Here is a 21061-nt window from a genome sequence, read left to right as displayed (position 1 = left end):
TCCTTTTCTTTCCTTAGCCAAATAAAATCCACATATTAAAGATACTCGACATTGCTCTGGTATGGATGGGTGTACTACCTCCACAGAAGCGCTGATATTTGTTGCTGAACTCCCCCTACAAACATGACCCTGAAATGAATGATATACATTTGCAGTCACATTTTAGGGCTAGACCTTGAAAATAGCATTAACTCTTCCGTTAAAGTTGTGGCAAAAATTTAATTTTTATTTTTATTTTCTACAATCATTTTATTTTTCTTGGACGATTTTGAACGTAAATTTTTTATCGTAAATTTTGAGTAATTAACTCCCTCCAAACTATGTTTAACGAATTCAGTACCTGTCCTATTTTAGTTTCAGTTCAACGCTATCTGCTGAAAGTTAGTGAAGAACGCTGTATACAGGAGGAGGGCCCTTTTTATGCATTATTCTTTGGAAAAACAATGAAACGCTAAAGATAAGCTTTGAACTATCCTTAGTGTAGGAAGCCTCGTTATTTATTTGGGCGACATTTGCTAAATGGAATTTAATAATTTCATTAAACATTGACCCCACGAGTTTGAACCATTTTAACTCGCCATTGAACTACCTTTGCGGCGTCCTTAGTACAAGCGCGTTGGGGATTATCATAAAAGCATCAAAATATTAGTCGTTGGTAACGACCCCAGAAAACCCTTGGGGTCGCTATTTAAGAACGCTCTTCGTTGGACGAGTGGCTTTCGCTCTCGGCTACCAATCCGGTGGTCCGAAGTTCGGTTCTCGGCTCGGCCAACGTGGAATCAGAGGAATTTATTTCTGGTGATAGAAACTCATTTCTCGATATAAATGTGGTTCGGATCCCACAATAAGCTGTAGGTCCCGTTGCTAGGTGACCAATTGGTTCCTAGCCACGTACAAATATCTAATCATTCGGGCCAGCCATAGGAGAGCTGTTAAATGAGCTCAGTGGTCTGGTAAAACTAAGATATACTTAACTTGACTATTTAAGAAAGATCCCACATCACATATTCTATGCTGCTAGGCTGGTTGTTAAACCACAAACCATTCCAAAATAGATATTAGTCTCATTCAAACGTTTGATAGTTCAAATAGGGTGCTAATGATGACGCATGTCTGAAAAAAAGATACGATGGTCACTATCTGAAGTTGCTTTCCCCCACATCAATGGATGGAGGGGTTTGCTCCAATATTTTCTACTAAAAATGAATTAAAAAAAGCTCCCTTGGTGACAATTTTTTTAGAGAGTAACTGTCGAAAGATGTCAATTATAGCTGAGAAATCCGTGTAATCGCATCTATTGGAGATACACTTTACATATTCTGAATTACCGAATCTTCAGAGGCGTCGTGAGGGGGTTGATACTGGCCGGGTGGGGGGGGGGGGGGGGACATATGTCCCCGGGGCGTAGCCTCGAGAGGGCGGCAAATTGAAGTTGAGAAGACATCTATTTTGGGGGAAGTGGCCGAATCTTATCGTTCAATTTTACACTTCATAGCTGATTAATATGAATTATTATTATTCTCACTTGTGTGTGCAAGATTGGCTTTAAAGAGCTATCTTCATGTGATGAAGAAAGGGCTGTGAATCGTTTTCTTAACAAATCACCATTTCTTTTATTACGTGGTTTTATTTAACTTCACTGATTTGTCAAGTAAACATTAATATTGTAGGTCACAGAAACTTTGATTTTATACTTTTTAATGAATTTGGAAATAAAGGCGCGGTTTGAAAAATTCCTTTTTATTCTTCAAGAAAATCAGAATATGTGAGCAATCAGTCTTCTGACAGCAACTCGCAATTACCATCACATCAACTCATCAGATATTCTGACTGGTTGTGGACTTATTCGCTTTTCAGCTGACTGGCGAGGCTGAAGTCAGTTTTTATTGAGTTTTCTCATTTTCAACTTTCTATCCACAGCGAGTTTCTAAAACAGACCTGATATCACAGGCTTGAAATAAAAACATCCAGTCTTCTCCTTTTGGTCATTGGTAATTGGGGATTTCAATATTTTCTCCGTTATATTGTGATTCATTTCGTTGATTGGTACAATACTCCGCTGTTTGTGTCTGCTCGGCTATTTAGGGCACTATCTCTATTCAGCTGTCATGGGTTCGAATTTCTGTTATTCATTCATTAGTTTCCTTTTCAACTAACTGCTATATCCTTCGTTTAAATATTGCTTATTTCCCGTCAGGACTACGCCTATACTGTTGCAAAATTTACGTTAATTTTTATGCCTCTTCCTTGCTATTTAGCATTTTTCTCGCAAGCCATTACCATTTTTGGAAATTAAGCTTACTGTACTGTTGTTCCATTGGAAAATGATGTTTTGAACAAAATAATGATAACAATATTTTTCCCAAACTTATGTGAAGTTTTTCAGACTATAAAAGATAAAAAAAAATCTATTGCTCTTTTCTCAACCTCTAAATGTGCAGCTTATATATATATATATATATATATATATATATATATATATATATATATATATATATATATATATAGTATATATACAGAACACTGATTTATATTTATAAAATTATATCATCATAAACACCTGAAACCAAGGGTTGAAACTATGATATTCCACCGTACTTGTAACCTGAGGGGCTTTAGGTATTATGATCGTCTGATATTCTGTTCTTAGGAATATGCTCCAGCTCGAAGATATTTGATATTCAAGTAACAGTGCAATATAGCTAGTAATGACCACAAGCAAAATTAGTAGCCTAATAAGAAAAATAGCACATGCGTACTGAAGTAATAACTGTGTCGAATTTTTATATAACTATAAAAAAATTAAATTTAACATCTACCTAAACATAAGTGAATGTTTTTTTAATAACAGAAAACAGAAACAAATAAGCGAAATACAACAGGAAATCATATAGCCTAGTGTACCTTGCAAATAAGTTCTAGTTTTCTCCATTGAATTTTCAAAGAAAACAGACCAGTATTATGAGTGGGTAACTAAACCATTGTTGCAATCAATTAGGCATGATGGATATGTATTATATGTATATATGTAGTATATATATATATATATATATATATATATATATATATATATATATATATATATATATATATATATATATATTCCTAAGAAAGAAGAAAGAGAAGATTAATTGGTTATTCTGGCCCTATAGACACAAGGGACTCTTTTGAATTACCCAAGCCCAGCCAACTAGCTGCCAACGTCTTTGGCTGTTCTTCTTTCGTTGTAGCCTACATAGAGAAAATACCACCGTTATAACGGTTTCACGGGACTTCAGAATAACACAGAAAAGACATATTCTAAAAGAGCGAATCAGCTTACGATTAATATTCAATCTGAAGCTTACAGGGACAGTTCAGATATCAGTACTTCCGAGGAGGGAGTCTGTGTTTCTGTACCAGAGTAATGTCGAGTATCTATAACATATGGATTTTATTCTAAGGAAAGACTAAGAGCGTTTTATCACAGTTCTTATTAGTAACTTTCTCTTCAAAAGTAACCAGGCAACAACATAATCTTAAAACAACTGATGTAATACAAAGCAGTCATTAAATACATACAACAACAAATACATCACTCAAAACAAACGTTGATTTTAGAAATCAGATTAGATATCTGCATTTGTAACATCTGTATCCCAAATGCTTTGGAAGCATCAGACAAGTCAGAGATTCTTGCAGACGGTGTATCCGAGACACTTATCAGGGCAGCAGATGGCACCTGCCCCGCAAGAGCTGTCATCTGCACATCGCTGGAAGAAAAGAAAGATCACCATTATGCAATGTGCCTCAGCCAAAGCTAAAACTGAGTTCTTTCTGATTCCAACTTGACTCATATAAAGCAGGGTTATATTCTGCAACACATTTTTCTAATATCAAGTTTAACTCTATCTCATTATGTTTTAGTATTACAATGACTCAAAAGACTACGAGATTTCAAACTAAAACGTCGTGTAACTTACAAGAGGACCAGAGACGCCGGCTGCTGCTGATCCGAATGGCCGGTTACACTCTCCAATTGGTCGATTATCAACAGGGCATTTTGCTGTTAAGGAATATCAGAAATAGTCTCATAAAAGATCCAAGGTAACAAGTGAACATGAATTTCAATATAAATTCAATTCAAAATTATTCAATCCCAACAGAAATGTCAAAATTTGCTGAAAGCGTCACTTACAACCTGATCCTATAATACAGACTGAGAGAGGGAAAGAGCGCGTAAGGAATTCCTAAAAGAAAAAGCTACTAAATATACTCACGGAGTTTGTCGCAGCACGTGAACTGACCAGCGCTGTTTTTGCACCAATTGTTGCAGTTGTTTGGGTGCCCCTGAGGCTTTCCAAGTGCCACGCCCACCAACAGGACAGCCATGAGAGCCAAAGTGACAGTTTTCTGGAAGGAAATCAAAATGATTGATGTCTTGACATGACTTCAGTTTTGACTGTTCGTCTCTCACAACAATAAATGATCTTGTAAAGGCGTAAGTCTGAGATTCTTCTGTTCTGTACGACTTGTACATTTCAACTGTACCGAAGCAGAGGCAAAGATAATCTTCAGTCATTTTCACCGACAACCAGAACGAACAGCTTTTTGTCAAGGAAATGGCTTTGATTTTCCTTACAAAAGTATCAAGTGCGGGATTATTTGAAGCGAAAAAATACTTTCGTTAACGTTACCATTTTGAAGATATGTTCTGTTGCTTCCTCACACAAAGCAGTCTTGGGGAACGAGTGACTTCCAAGCGAGGTTCACAGTCCTTTTAAAGCGGGCAGTCAGTCACCGGTTGCCAGCTACTCACATATTGCAACATTCACGCGACAATCACCTGTAATTTCATAAAGAATTCGAGCTATATTTGTGCATTAAGGAAAGAGAAAGGTGTGATCTCGGCCGCACGACCGGTCGGCGAAGACATTCAGGGTATTTTCCTAAAGTTACCCCCGAGGGAATTTACAAGGAATAATAAGCAGGACAGTAGAGTTTCACATCATGCAACTGGTATTGTTATAAGGTTTGGGTTACACCCATCGAGCCTTGAAATTCAGGCTTTTACAAGAGTGGATATAGCTGAAAGTATATTTTATATATATATTTATTATTACACACACACACACACACACACATATATATATATATATATATATATATATATATATATATATATATATATATATATATATATATGAATAATTATCACCTCACCGTGATTCATAAGAATCATTCGAGCTACAAATGTCTTTTAATATCTAATTCACTCTACCTCGGAACTGATATATTTTCATATATATGTACCGACGGGGAATTTTTAGTTGATAATAATTTCGTTCCCTCATGGGATCGAACCACCGTCCAATGGGCAGGCACGAAATCAGGATCGACATTGAATTAGATATTAAAGAACATTTGTAGCTCGAATGATATATATATATATATATATATATATATATTCTATATATATATATATATATATATATATATATATATATATATATACACCATACATCCTGCCCATGTGAACTCTCGAGAGAGACTGAGAGTTTCCAGCCCTGTGATTGGCTTATTAACAGCTAATCAGGATCGTCGTAAGGGACGGGCCTAGACATCAAATGCACGGTTGATGTACAGCCAAGGTCCTTTAAATATATTCTGGGTATATTTAAAGGACCTTGAGTATAGAAGAAGTCAGTTCTCTATTCTCCTGCGAAACTTATTATTGTCGGAAGTTTTAAAACTGCACCTCCAACTTTGCATTTTAGAGAGCAACAAGCACATAAAATCTAAATACAAGAAATACAAGAAAATATTGGGCGCCTAGTTGTAGCCAGAAGTAAGGTTCTTGAACCGATTTCCCGGTTTAGTATTTAAAAAATAGAAAGAAAAACTGTCATCATGCTGCCGTTTCTTTGCCAAATAGGATTTCAAGCGCGATAACGTCAGCCTGGAACGTGAATGTACTGTTATCATAAATCTGTTATTCGTGTTGCGGTACTTTTATGTAGTTTCCCTCAAGCAGAAAATGATAAGTAGTTGTATTCATGATTTTCTTCACGTCCCACGTACGCAACAACCTTAGTCAATAATAAAAGGAAAGAATGAGGAGTACACGAAGAGATAATGTTTGACCGACACATGTCTTGCACTGGCGTCACATTTTTTATTTTTTATTTTTATTTTGGTGAGGCATTAATCTCTTTTCCTTGTTCGTAAAACCAGGTAGAAAAAAAGAATGACATGCAAAGCATAATGAATAAACACAGGAAATCATAGGTTTAAAAATAACTCGTGCAGGTGGATAAAGAAATAATAATCTATATCAAATATAATACGTACTGCAACTTGCTAATTTTCTCATTGAGAAATAGGAATAGAAACTCATGTTTAAAACTGGGCAGCTTTCTCAAATCCTTTCGCCATCCTCCCCTCTGTCATTATCTCCTGTTCCAGACGAACGATAGTTTTCTGCTTGCCTCTCTCTTCCAAAATTTTGAACTGGGAAAAAGTAACTAGCTAGTAAATGATTGTATGTCGCTTGTTAAGGCTTCTTGCCCAAAAAGGACGGTATGGATCTGAATACTTGAATGCACACTGTCTGAACGCAACCTTTCTCAATTGCTTTATAGCAAAGTTAAGGGAAAAGAAAATGCATCTTCTTCGAGAAGTTCTGCACCACGGAGGCTTTCGCGCATGTGTTGGAGGTGCCTGTTTTCATGATGGTTCTAGAATCGGCAGGAGTGTTCTGGAACACGACAAGCCATCACGTCGTCAGAAAATGCAGCGAAATATGATGCAATATTTCGTCCGGATTCTTCTAAGACGTTCTGGTAATCTCGGGAGCCTGTGACGTTAGTTGGTAGGCCACGCCCCCAGGTTGCCGTATGAATACGATTGACGAGGTAGGACAGATGAGATCAGTGAAAGAGTAGAGATCATCAGTAAGAGTCACAGTGAGAGATCAGCAGCAGAGATCATCAGAGAGAGATAAAAGAAGAAGGAACAGACGAAGGATCAGAAAGAAAAAGGCGCTCGAGAGTTGGGTCGAATTCTGGTCAAGTCGTCCGGGAGTGGACGACCGAGGCATTTCGACGTAGAGCAAGACTTCAGGGAAGTAGCGTTCTACAAGAAGTTTTTAGGACTTCCTGTCGTTCGAGTATCAAGAGTAGACATTGTTTTCTGCAATACGGAGTCAAGAAGACGTCTGCAATTTCAGTTCTCATTTTGTGAAGCCGCCGTTTTGAGCATAGATCTCCGACAGCGCAAAACTGGCCAGCAATTATTTGCAATACCTCACTGTTTCCCCAGTTCACGCATTGTAAGATTTTACTTGTGTTATGTAAATAGGAGACACTATTCTGCATTCATCTTTGTTAGTAAGCTTGTAAACAAACCTTTGTTGTGTTTGTGTATCTTTCTATATTCGTATCCCCAGTTTCAACTGTTGGTGTTGAATTCTTTTTGTTTATTTTCATATCGAACTTGGAGCAGACCTCTCTCTCGGTCTGTAACATTGTGGTGATCTTGCCAGGATGTTCAGCACTGTAACAGTTTGAAACAGGGAGAATATAGAAAGAACCAGAATGAGTGAGATGGTGAAAGAGTTTATTGAGTCGGGTAAGCTCCTAGGCCTAGAGCGGAATGATCTCAGTGAGTATGTTGAAAGGAAAGAAAGGGAAAAGTATGAGAGAGATGAAAGAGCGGCTGAGAGAGAGGAAAGAGCAGCTGAGAGAGAAATGCAGCAACAAGAAAGAGAGAAAGAACGTATGCATGAGCAGGAAGAAAGAGAGAAAGAATGTATGCATAAGTTGGACATCGCTCTGTTAAGACAAAGCACTCTTAACAGTCAGTCAGGCCAGAACGAAAATGAAACTGATAGGTTAGGTATGAATGCAGTGCTGAAATTAGTAGCAAAGTTTGATGAGGAAGATGTAACGAAATATTTCATGTGTTTTGAGTAATTAGTGGAAAGAGTAGGTTTTCCTAAAGAAATGTGGACTTTATATTTACAGTAGTTTTGAGTGGTAGGGCACTTACTGTGTATAGTTGCATGTCTAGGGAGGAATGTGATGATTATGATAGCCTATTGTGAAAGAAACTGTTCTTAGTGCGTATAGGCTAGTACAGGAGGCGTACCGTAAGAAATTTAGGAATTTGGGAAAGGACGAAAATATTACGTATGAAGAATACGGTAAGAAGCTAGAAAGGCTGTTTTTTGATTAGTTAACTTCTGCTAAAGTTGAGGATTTTGATGGTTTGAAGAACTTAGTGTTGCTAGAAAACCTCAAAGATAATGTATCCCCTGAGATTAAGCTTTATATAGAAAATAGGCGAGAAGTATCTTTTGCAGGAGCATCTAGGTTAGCTGACGGATTTAGTCTAACTCATAATTTGAGTGTTAGTAAGAAATGAAATGATCCTTCGTCTGGTAGAGTACAAAGCAGTAAAGGTTTCAGTTCTAGTATTAGCAATGCGAGTAAAAGTGACTATTCCTGTTATACATGTGGAAAACCTGGTCATACGTCTAAGGTTTGTAAGAGTAAAGTGGCATCTAGTGGCTCAGAATGAACTTGTTTCCGATGTAATAGGAAAGGGCATTTAGCAAGAAATTGTGCAGTAAAAAGGAAGGACGTTAAGAAACCAGTGTCTCTAGTTAACCTTTCATCAAGTAGGAATGATGTGATGAGAGAAACTAGGAAATTTTTTGGTGAATTTCTGTCAGAAGGCGTAGTTTCCTCTCTTGGAGGAGTAGGTTCGAGAGAAGTAGTCTTGCTTCGAGACACAGGAGCTGCTGTCTCACTGATTAGGAGAGAGAGTGTGCCAAACAGGGCAGAAATCAATATGGAAGAAAAAGTCCTGTTAGGTGGATTTCCTAACACTTGTGTTCTTTGTCCTTTGTTGAAGTTGAATTTAGAAAATCAGGTAGTGTCAGGAGAAATGAAACTTGCAGCTGCTGACAGTTTGCCCATTGATGGCATTGACATTATTGTCGGTAATTACTTAGCTCTATCCAAGAATGTGAATCCTGTTGTGGGTGAGATTCCAGTGCCTGAAATAGTAGTAACTAGGTCAGGTTTAGATACAGACATAGACTACGGTCATAATTTGTTCATGGATTCAAACAAGAGTGAGTTCGTGGATTAGAACGAGAGTGAGTGCATGGATTCGAATGTGAGTGAGTTCGTGGATTCGAATGAGTGTGATAGAGGTGGCGAGGTTGATCTTGGTATGAGTGTGGCTGAGAAACCTAACTCTATTGTTGACAGTGATAGCTAAACGGAAGGTGTAGCTGTCGAGAGTAACGTAGTAAATGTACAAGTATCTAGTACTCGTTACGGTGATGACTTAGGCACTAATCTTTCGGATAAGGATGAGCTAGTCAACTTTCAGAGAGAGGATTAGACACTAACCCGAATTTTTTAATGTGAGCTGGATGATGATCTCGATGATGTGTGTAAGGAAACTTTTTGTTTAAAGTTTTGTGTTGTTATGTTTGTCCTCCTAAGTCAGGTAGTAAAGGAGAAATCACCGAACAATTAGTGGTTCCTAGGAAGCTTCGTGAGCTAGTGTTTAGGAGTAAATAAAACTTTCAGGTGTATTAGCAGGGAGTACTTTTGGCCTAAAATGAAGAGTGACGTAAAGAGGTATGTTTTAAGCTGTCATGAATGCCAAATTGCCGGGAAACCGAATCAAGTAATTCCCAGAGCTCCGTTGTGTAATATTCCTTCAGTAGGCGAATCTTTTGAGAATGTAGTTAACAATATGGTTGGACCTTTGCCTAGAAGTAAGGGGAGAACGGAAGCGCTTGGAACTAGTGAAAGAGAACGCGAGTGGATGTCGAGGGAAACATGATCTTAGTGCAGAAATGAGAAGTTTGTGTGTAAGAGATAAAGTTTTAGTACTAGTCCAGAAAGAAGGTTCCGCTTTACCTTATAAGTTCGAAAGTCCTTTTTCAGTGTTAGAGAAGAGGGGAAATATACATTATGTAATTGATATGGGTAAAAGTAGAGCAAAGTGGATGGATGTAAACGTGGCCCCCGCCCATGCAATGGTGTTTTGAGAAAATTCAGAATTACTTAAGAATTTTGAAGTTTTCAATTAGAGTTCAGAAAACGGAAAGGTAAGAGGAAAGGATAATGTGATAGCTAATAGCCTCTCTAGAGTTTTCAGAATGAGTAGCCTAATGACCGTTTTCTGTTTTGGCATGAGTGGTTGAGTGAATGAAGAAGTGTTAAAACTTGATGCAGAATTATTCCCCTGCTGTTTAATTCTTGTTTCTCTTTAGAAAAAAATAAAATAAGTTGATTTCATTTTTTTCGTTTTGGGGGGACGTGTCATGGTTAAGGGAAAAGAAAACGCATCTTCTTCGAGAAGTTCTGCAGCACAGAGGTTTTCGCGCATGTGTTGGAGGTGCCTGTTTCATGATGGTTCTAGAATCGGCAGGAGTGTTGTGGAATGCGACACGCCGTCACGTCGTCAGAAAATGCAGCGAAATATGATGCAATACTTCGTCGGGATTCTTCTAACACATTCTGGTAATCTCGGGAGCCTGTGACGTTAGTTGGTAGGCCACGCCCCCAGGTTGCCGTATAAATACAGATAAGATCAGTGAGAGAGCAGAGATCATCAGTAAGAGTCACAGTGAGAGATCAGCAGCAGAGATCATCAAAGAGAGATAAGAGAAGAAGGAACAGACGAAGGATCAGAGAGAAAAAGGCGCTCGAGAGTTGGGTCGAATTCTGGTCAAGTCGTCCGGGAGTGGATGACCGAGGCATTTCGATGTAGAGCAAGACTTCAGGGAAGTAGCGTTCTACAAGAGGTTTTGAGGACTTCCTGCCCTTCAAGTATCAAGAGTAGACATTGCTTTCTGCAATACGGAGTCAAGAAGACGTCTGCAATTTTAGTTCTCCTTTTTGTGTTGAATTCTTTTTGTTTATTTTCATATCGAACTTAGAGCGGACCTCTCTCTCGGTCCGTAACAGGCAGTTGTTGTTTAAACAATTTGTTCTTCTTGAGCTGAGCTATTTCTGATTTTATGCGACTCATCCTTTCTAAGGAGACAGTTAGCAAGTTGCAGTGCGTATTATATTTGATACTCATTATTATTTCTTTATCCACCTTCATGAGTTATTTTTTAACCTTTGATTTCCTATGTTCATTCATTATGCTTTACATGTCATTCATTTTTCTATGTTTTTTTTTTTTACTTCTGAAATATCAATTCTACTTGAGGTTGTTAAATTGCGAATCTTAAAAAGAAATGTTAAATTTCAAGACTGATATTAAAAGATGTTGAAACTGTAATGAAATAGACATTACCAAGATACGGATTTAAAGATTCTGGGAAAAGCCACTATTTTTAAAATAATTGCCTTCAAAAAGAAATATAAGCAATAGAGAGAAGGCCAACTACCTTTGTAGAGCCGCGCTAAAAATACGTTGATATGAGAACATACCATCCAATCTGGGGAAACGTTTGAAATTCTATGTGGTTCTCTGTGTTTAGTATTATTTGGTTGTTTGTTTTTATCGTGTTACGTTGAATGGAACCAGTGGTTATTCAGCAACGGGACCAACGGCTTTACGTGACTTCCGAACCACGTCGAGAGTGGAATTCTATCACCAGAAATACGCGCCTCTAACCCCTCAGTGGAATGCTCGAGAATCGAACTCGCGGCTACCGAGGTGGTACGCCAACAACATACCGACCACGCCACTGATCTGTGATTAGTATGAATTGAAGAGAGTTCGATTAAATAGTGTCTACAATCGGTAAAAATAAGCTGGTGATTTTAATTCTCTCTACACGAGGAGGAAAGACAGTCCCGTAATTCCCGCGCCCTTAAACAGTGTTACCAGATCAGACAGTCCAAGGCAGGCAGTAGGCACAGGCAGGCGAAACTATGACTTGGACCAAACTCGTGATCGCCATCCACCCACAAAATTGGTAACAGTGCCTCTTGCCCTCCGCGTATTTGCCCCTAGTTTGGAAGGGCATTTAATCTCTCTTTCGCTTGAGTCCTTATATATATATATATATATATATATATATATATATATATTATATATTAATATAATATATATCTATATATATATATATATAATACTATATATATATATACATATATATATATATATATATATATATATATATATATATATATATATAATATATATATATTGGTTATGATTCTTGCTGATAATAATTTATGCTTTGCTTTTCTATCTTAGAGTAACTTAGATTGGGTTTTTGATCTGGTTCATTTCGTTGAAATTTTGGTGCATAATTGACATTCAATGTTAACTGTCTTTGTCTAGTTTTTTTCTATTGGCTACTTTGCCATATTATTCAAGTGTAGTATTTATCAGTCTTTCTCGATTGTTAATTTAAGTATTAAAGGATGTCACGCGTAACCCTTATCTATCTTTTTCCCTTGTGTTCGATCTTCGCTTGATCACTAATGTGCTGAATGTACTAATAATGAATGTTACGTACATTTCTCTAAGAGCAAAATGTGCTGAAATGAACGAACATTAATATGGACTGAAGTGAATTAAGAAAACCTATTCTATATTCATTGCCAAATAAATTTAGAGTTAAATTTACAATTATAACGCCGATGCACAGAATCTAAAAAATGAAAAGGAATATATAATCAATTATCTATAAATGAGAGGAAATATATATTAATTAATATATAGCTCGTAGCCGGAGCAGAGACTCAAAAGGGGATCATTAGTAATGTTAGAAGATATTTCTGTTTAAATGCACCCTTGCGTTTTGCCTTTCGAAAAAGTTTTGGAGTTTGAAAGCAAATTAGAAAGTAGATTGGGTCACCTTTTAAATTTGGATATTGTTGATGCGGTAAATGTTGCTTTAAGTTTCCGTCAATATTATTACTTTATTATTCCAGTCGCTCCCGGTTTGTCATCGCAGACATTTTCTTTTTTGATGATAACCTGCACGTTACGTCTACTTACACACACACACACACACACACACACACACACACACACACACACACACACACACACACACACACATATATATAGTATATATATATATATATATAAACATATATATATTGTATATCTATCTATCTATATATATATATCATATACATATAGTATATCTATATATATATATATATATATATATATATATATATATATATATATATGATATATAGATATATATGTATATATATATATATATATTATATATATATATTTATATATATATATATATATATATATATATATTATATATATATCTATATATACATTGTAGCTCGATATATGTATATGAATCGCGGAAATGTGATATGACTTATATATATATATATACATAATATTGGAGTAGGGAGACGCGTTCTGTCTTTCATCCATTTATTAGCGCCGACGTTTCGTATCAGCTTGATACATTTTCCAGGCTGAAACGATTACACATCAATTGCGTATAAGTAAAAAGATACTTATATCTTATGTTAGATTGTTCTGGATTTGATAGTCGACTACCCGTTCTATAGCTAATTCCTTGATGAGAGGAAATTCGGACTTTTAGCAGCCTCCTGGTGCAACCGATGTAAGTGCCGAGATCACATCTGGGACAATTATACTAATAAACGACACCGGGGGCAAACAGGGGGCTGATCTTATCCTTAACTTGTAATTAGCTATAGAACGGGTAGTCGACTATCAAATCCAGAACAATCTAACATAAGAAATCACAGTAAAAGTTGCAAAACACACATAGATGCCAGTCATTTTAATATTGTAGGAAGAACCCGACATATAGACGAACTAACCACCCTTGAATCAATAATGATTAAGTTAACTGTACCTTCTCTTAACCACCAGTCGTCTTCCACCCAATTGTTTATTGCCTAATTACCTGTTGTTTTGTTTACACTCCCTTCCATAACAATTTTTCGTGTCAGTTCTCCTTACGCTACCGCTGTGGGTAGGTGTCTTGTTCGTTCTATTATTATTATTATTATTATTATTATTATTATTATTATATATTTTTCTATTATTATTATTTTTTAATTAATTTGTTTCTCTGTATTCGCTCCTAGCTCTTTCACTGTTATTCTGTTTCTGTTTTTACTCTGTTTTTATTCTTAATTTATTAAAAGGTTTTTAATTTTGGTGTTGGTAAACATTGTGTGTATCTTTTTACTTATACGCAAGTGATGTGTAACCGTTTCGGCCTGGAAAATGTATGAAGCTGATACGAAACGTCGGCACTAATAAATGGATGAAAGACAGAACGTGTCTCCCTACTCCAATATGTCTATCCCTGAGTGATTGCTCCTGTCTCCATACTATATATATATATATATATATATATATATATATATATATATATATACACATACATATATATATATATATATATATATATATATATATATAGTATATATATAGATAGATAGATTATGTATATATATATATATATATATATATATATATATATATATATATATATATTACGATCTCGACTCTCGAGATCGACAGGTTCTTAAAAATAATAAGCAATTGGGCTGAAATGACTGACGACAGGTGACAAACAAAGGAGGGAGGGACATACAAAACCAAAAAGTTACCCTAAAATTAATTTAGTTTACAAAGAGTTAAATACATAATATACAGTGAGTCAAGGTTCTGGGTGGCAAAAACACAAAAATTATAAACCTAAACAATAATAATATGTAAAACCAGTCGAAGAATCAATAAAATCCACCCCTGCAATAAAAAAGCCATGAAAAACACACAATCTGTAAACATAATCAATAGAAATAGGCAGCATAATACATAAAATTAAAATCCACTGAAGCGGCATAATGATACACAGAGCAAAACGGGAACACTTCCTCAAACAATGAGGACAACAGTCCAATGCCGGACGATCAATTCAGAGCCGATACGACAACCACCTCGTCCTTGGAAACAATATGGACGTCCTCCTCGCATGCTGGCGATCAAGACAGAGTTGATACAACAACCATCTCGTCCTCAGATACAGTATGGAGGTCCTCCTCGACCACTGGACGATCAAGACAGGGTTGATACAACCACCAACTCGTCCTCAGATACTCTCCGCTGCTCTGCTGCCAAGACTCTGCCTCTCTGAACCTGACTGGTCGTTCTGCCCTCCAGAACCTGACTGACGAAGTTTGACGCCATCCAACAGACGTCAACTCGCCAGCAATTAAAAACAAAAACGGCAACAATCCACCAAGTGAACAATCGTTCCTAACAATATATATATATATATATATATATATATATATATATATATATATATATATATATATATATATGGATATATCTATCTATCTATCTATATACATACATACATATATATGTAAGTGTTTACATAATAAAAATATGGAATGTTAGTCCATATATATAAAAGTCTAAAACTAAAGAGGTCAACCAGATTGCTTGCAGGAATGTGATCAGACTAGAGACGCTAAAGATGACGTATACAATAAGTATGTAAGCTAAGATAACATGCCGTCACCTGTAGTCATTCAATTGTTTATAAAACATTAGTCCAAGCTCCCTGCTTGAGACAACTACCCCGACCTATTATTCAAACGGCCTACGTGATCTGTAGCGTGTCTCATTTGATTGTGTGTTCGTATGAAACTATGTCATCTGATAGTATGTTCATATGTTCGAACTACTGTCTGTTCCTTCATAACTTGTAACAGAGATGGTAGACAGGCAGAACAGTGTTAGCTATCGTCATTAGAAGACCTGTACCTCTTTACCTAAGCTTTATCATGTAGAGGAATAGGATTAGCCATCATCATTGGCAGAAGCGATCAAGCTATCGTCCCATAGAAGACTTGTACGATCATATCTGATCTCATCATGTAAAACTTCAGAAGAATATACTATTTTTTATACCTTGTGTTTTCTACAAGAACCTCACCGAACCATGAGTTTACATAAACTCGTCGTAAAGATAATACCGACTTCGTAAGTGATCTACAAAACCCCAGACACTCCATTGAAGATGGAAGTGCAATACCAACCGACTTAGCCTATAGATTATCGCTAGTCTAACATTACCTCATAGGGCGCCTTAAAATACAAGGCACTAGCCCTAATATTGGTGGCAGCGGTGGGATAGAAGAACTCTACAACGTCCTACGAAGAAAAAAAACAGAATAATAAATCATGAAGTCAACGACGACGAAAGCAGCAGATTCTTCAAGCAACCTAGTATCATCATTAGTGAGCGACTTCAGAAAACAACAAGATTCGTCAAGCAACTTAGTATCATCGTTAGTAAATAACTTCAAGAAACAAAACCGACGTGTCCTTTTCCTACGGCAACGGAAGCTTCGTCTCTCAATAGAATCATTCAAGAAAACATCGTTAGTGAGCGTTTCCGGCACTGCAAGAAACAAACCGAACGCGTCTGCAGCATCGGATTTTCAAGGGCTCGAATCATCGAAACAACGCGCACGGGGGAAACTGAAGCCAAACCAGGTCGTCCGCTAAATAGAGGAGGACCCCAGGCCGGGTGTCGTTATCGGAACACCGTGACTTCCCACAAAAGCAAGCTAAGTACAATTTTTTATTCATTTGGAGTAACTTTGAGTGTTTCCTTGCAGGTCGAATTTCGTTATTCCTGTGGCTGAAGTTACGAGACATTCTTAATCTTACTTTTTTACAGAAATTATCTATATCATTGAGATTTCGCTACTGCGAGTTTTTATCTTTGAGTGTCTGTTTCCAGAAGTTCTACTGAAATATCATAATCATATACTATGTTAACTTTATCATTTTGGGTGATTATTAATCCCTTACGTAACAAATCATATTAAACAGTGAATATGCGTTTACGCAGTGGACGTCTGTATTTATACAGATGCATGGGTAGGGTCGTTAAGCACCGTAGTGATTAGAAAACACACAAAAAACAAGTGGAACACCCGTACAAATCTATATAAATTAGAGGTAACACTATTTCGGGTCATGACAATAAATGCTCCTTTGCAAAGTCCCGATCGCAGTTTTAGCCTTGAGTTTTTGAGTTATATAAAATATCGAACCTCAATGACTCAACTCAACTTTAAAAATATGGCTGGATTGCAAGGAATAACATGTCTGTAAAAAACTTTCATCAGGCTAAATGCGCTGACCAGGATCCCTCACTATTTCAAATTTTAGCAAAGAATGAAGTACAAACAGTTAATATTGAATACAGTAGAGATAACTTGTCGTTATTAGTAATCGCTCAGGTTCCTAATAGTTTCATCATTCATTGCTTTATACGTAACAGCAACATAATGCTAAAAACACACAATACGTTGCCGATGGTAATAAAGAGAAGGATCCTAATTATTACAAAAAGAAATAGAAACAGTAGCCTTTCAGAATCAAACAAGCAAACTCGGTTACTGTGTCACCTAGTCAAGCGGTCAAGGTTAGTCAAAACTGCCGAAGTGTTCAAAACATAGCAAATTCCACACAATAAGCGACTCTAGCAGAGTGGGGAAAAGCGATGTTGGTTCATACCAATATCTTTTTGAATTAAAAAGGATTTTTCCTATGAAACACACGACCGTATAAGTAATCAGAGCAGGTTTTCGTTTTAATTTTAATACATTAAGTTATAATAAATACTGGTGGATTAAGCCCAACTGTACGCGCCGTAAAAATTAGAATATCTTGTTTTATTTCTTTAGCACACGCAATATCTTGTATTTACGGACTCACCGTCTGTTGTTCGAACTTCCCTAATGAGAAGTCCGGATAAGCGAGCGCTTACAGATACCTCTATAGTTATAAAAAAAATTGATCTGTATCTAGTGTAATTGTAAGATTCATCTAGGGGTATACAAAATATTATCTTACATCCTGCAAAATAAGGCGTGTTTATCAAAGGAAAATCCTATAAACCTTCAAACATATTAAAATCCGTTTTGAACAAAAATGAGACAGTTAATCAAATAATAACTTATATAAAGGAACTATACATTTGTCTCATAAATCGTAACATTGTTCAAATGACCCAACAGAATTCTCCCACAACCGCAGTCGCAATTTGCACGCAAAATCTCGAGAAGCATGCACCCTCGAATGTCTTAGTGCGTGTAAAAAGACTTTGCTGGGAAATGAAATTTTAATCCTTCCCGACACTCTGAAATATAACGATTTCCGCGAACAAAGCCCTAAAAGTATACATATCGTGGATACGGAAGTTATAAATATCGCATTTTCTATTGTTGCTAATTTTTAATCACGCCCAACCAGTCGTGGATGAATCTCTCTGATAATCTATCTAAAGTAATATCCGTAAAGTCATTCAAGCAGAGGTGATTCAGCAGAATTTTTTTTATCTTTTACCTGAATACCAGGAAGTTTCTCCACTAGCGAGTGATCTCTGGGAGAAAAACGGATGTCATTGAAAACAAAATACGGTCTAAGGACAAACATTAAGCTATATACGTACCTTCGTGTAGACTTTCAATGAAATTTCAAAATAGAGATAAATGACGTAGTTGAAAAATGTTAGTAATAGGAGTCATTAGGAAATCAAATAAGCCCATATAATTTTTCCCTCAAACGTCATGCCATAAAAGATCGGACTTGGCGTATCTGCGTAGATTCTGTCGCTTAAACAAGGAAACGACTCCCGATAGTTTCCAGTGCGATGTACCGACGACATCTTATCTCTGTTAGGTTAGAATAAATTTTTTTCACCAACTTGGACTTACTTAAAGGCTTTTACCTGATACCATTACCTAAGTGATTGTACCTCATACACCGTTTTTTTTTTTCAGCACACTCAGGGGACATTATCAATTTTTACGTATGCCTCCGGCTTACGTTGCGCCCCAATTACAATATAGTGTTTGGAGACTTTTAGGGGATAACCTACATGCCTATATGGATGATCTTGTAATCTTTTCTAATACTTAGAAGTACATTCACATATATATATATATATATATATATATATATATTTATATATATATATATATATATATATATATATATATATATATATATATATATATATATATATATATATATATATATAATACATATATATATATATATATATATATATATATATATATATATATATATATATATATATATATATATATATATATATATATATATATATATATCTATATATATATATATATATATATATATATATATATATATATATATATATATATATATATATATATATGGCTAGTTTGGACGTTGAATCATTGTTCACTAACGTCCCTGTTTCTCAGACAATTGAAATCATTTTGGATAAAGTTTTTAGTAATGATGAGACTTTCTGTGGTTTTAATAGACAACTTTTTAAAACGTGTTTGGAACTTGCTATGCAAGATGCCACCTTTGTTTTTTAATGAGCAGCTCTTTCTGCAGGCGGAGGGGGTTGCCAGGGGTTCTCCTTTGGGACCGTTGTTTGCAAATTTTTTTATGGGACATTTGGAGGAGAATTTTCTTAATGATTGTCCTGGGAATTTTAAGACACTTTTTTTATAGACGATATGTTGACGATACTTTTGCCTTATTTAAATTTTCGTGGCAATGCCAGCTTTTTTTAGATTACATAAATGAAGCCCATCCTAACATTAAATTTACGTTGGAAAATGAGAAAGATGACTCCCTGGCCTTTTTGGATATAAAAATAACTAGAGATAACCACCTTTTCAACACAAGTGTTTTTAGAAAGAGTACCTTCACTGGGCTCGGAAACAACTTTTTTAGCTCGTGTTTCCGTAATTTTAAGATTAATGCTATATCTACTTTGGTTTTTAGGGCCCTTCGGTACACATCTGATTGGCTCTCCTTTCATCTTGAAATCGAGTTTCTTTCCGAATATTTTGTTAAAGAAACTCGTTTCCCAAAAAGCTGGTTTTTAACATTGTTTAATAAAATTGCTAACGAGGTATCTGTCAGCACCCACCCTTAATTTTAATGTACCTAAATTAACTATGTATGCACCCATCCCATTTATTCATTCAGACAGTTTACGTGTAAAAGTTAGAAATATTATTGAAAAGGAATTTGGTTTTTTGAAACTTAATCTTATTCCCATGAATCCACAAAAAATTGGAGGGTTTTTTAATTACAAGGACAAATTACAGGATTTCATGAAGTCCAATATCATATATAAATTTGAATGCCCAAGATGTCTTGGTATTTATGTTGGTTCTTCACGGAGACTGTTACAAGTCCGTTATTACAGCCATTTGGGATTAAGTTATAGAACTGGGTCCAGAATCTCTAATCCCGAGTTCTCTAATATAAGAATTCATGCAAAGAGTTGTAAGGTTACTATCGAAAAGAAACATTTTTCTATAATTGGCACCACAAAACAAACTACCCATCTAACTACCCTTGAGTCATTGTTTATTAAGCACCTTTCACCTAGTTTAAACTCCAACACCTCGTCATCTCTCTCTCTCTGGCGTGAGGTTTTACGTTGTATGCAGACCTTACCGTTTTTAGTCACTCAGCTCTTTCCTTCTTTATGAATAGGTAGTTTTCTTCTCATTCCCTATTTTAGCGTTCTGATTATTTTTTAATTTTTAAAATTTTATTGTAATTTTTAAGTTTATTTAATTTCTTATTGTAATTTTAAGTTTATTTTAATGTTACATATATTATACATATATATATATATATATATATATATATATATATAATATATATATATATATATATATATATATATATATATATATATATATATATAGATTTATGTATTTTTATATTTACATATCTAGATATATACATATATATATACATACATATATATATATATATCTATATATATATATATATATATATATATATATAGATATGTATTTTTGTATTTACATATATAGATATAATATATACATATATATATATATATATATATATACTATATATATATATATATATATATATATATATATATATATATATATATATATATATATATATTATATAATATATATATATATATATATATATATATATATATATATATATATATATATATATATTATATATACATACACACACA

General features: G+C 35.3%; 1 protein-coding gene across 1 annotated transcript; it reads right to left on the bottom strand.

Annotated features, from left to right (window-relative positions):
- Nucleotides 1–3454: 3454 nt before the first annotated feature.
- Nucleotides 3455–4757, bottom strand: LOC135214862 (uncharacterized). The gene is made up of 4 exons (XM_064249282.1): nt 4677–4757; nt 4260–4392; nt 3963–4045; nt 3455–3752 (listed from the first exon to the last, which is right to left on the bottom strand). Exons 1-4 carry the CDS (start codon nt 4677–4679, stop codon nt 3666–3668), a joined length of 306 nt encoding a protein of 101 aa, XP_064105352.1. The 5' UTR covers nt 4680–4757; the 3' UTR covers nt 3455–3665.
- Nucleotides 4758–21061: the final 16304 nt, after the last annotated feature.

The sequence above is a fragment of the Macrobrachium nipponense genome, chromosome 46 (genome assembly GCF_015104395.2).
Source record: "Macrobrachium nipponense isolate FS-2020 chromosome 46, ASM1510439v2, whole genome shotgun sequence".
NCBI classification, from domain to species: Eukaryota; Metazoa; Arthropoda; class Malacostraca; order Decapoda; family Palaemonidae; genus Macrobrachium; species Macrobrachium nipponense.
This window is presented reverse-complemented; position numbering and strand designations above follow the sequence as displayed.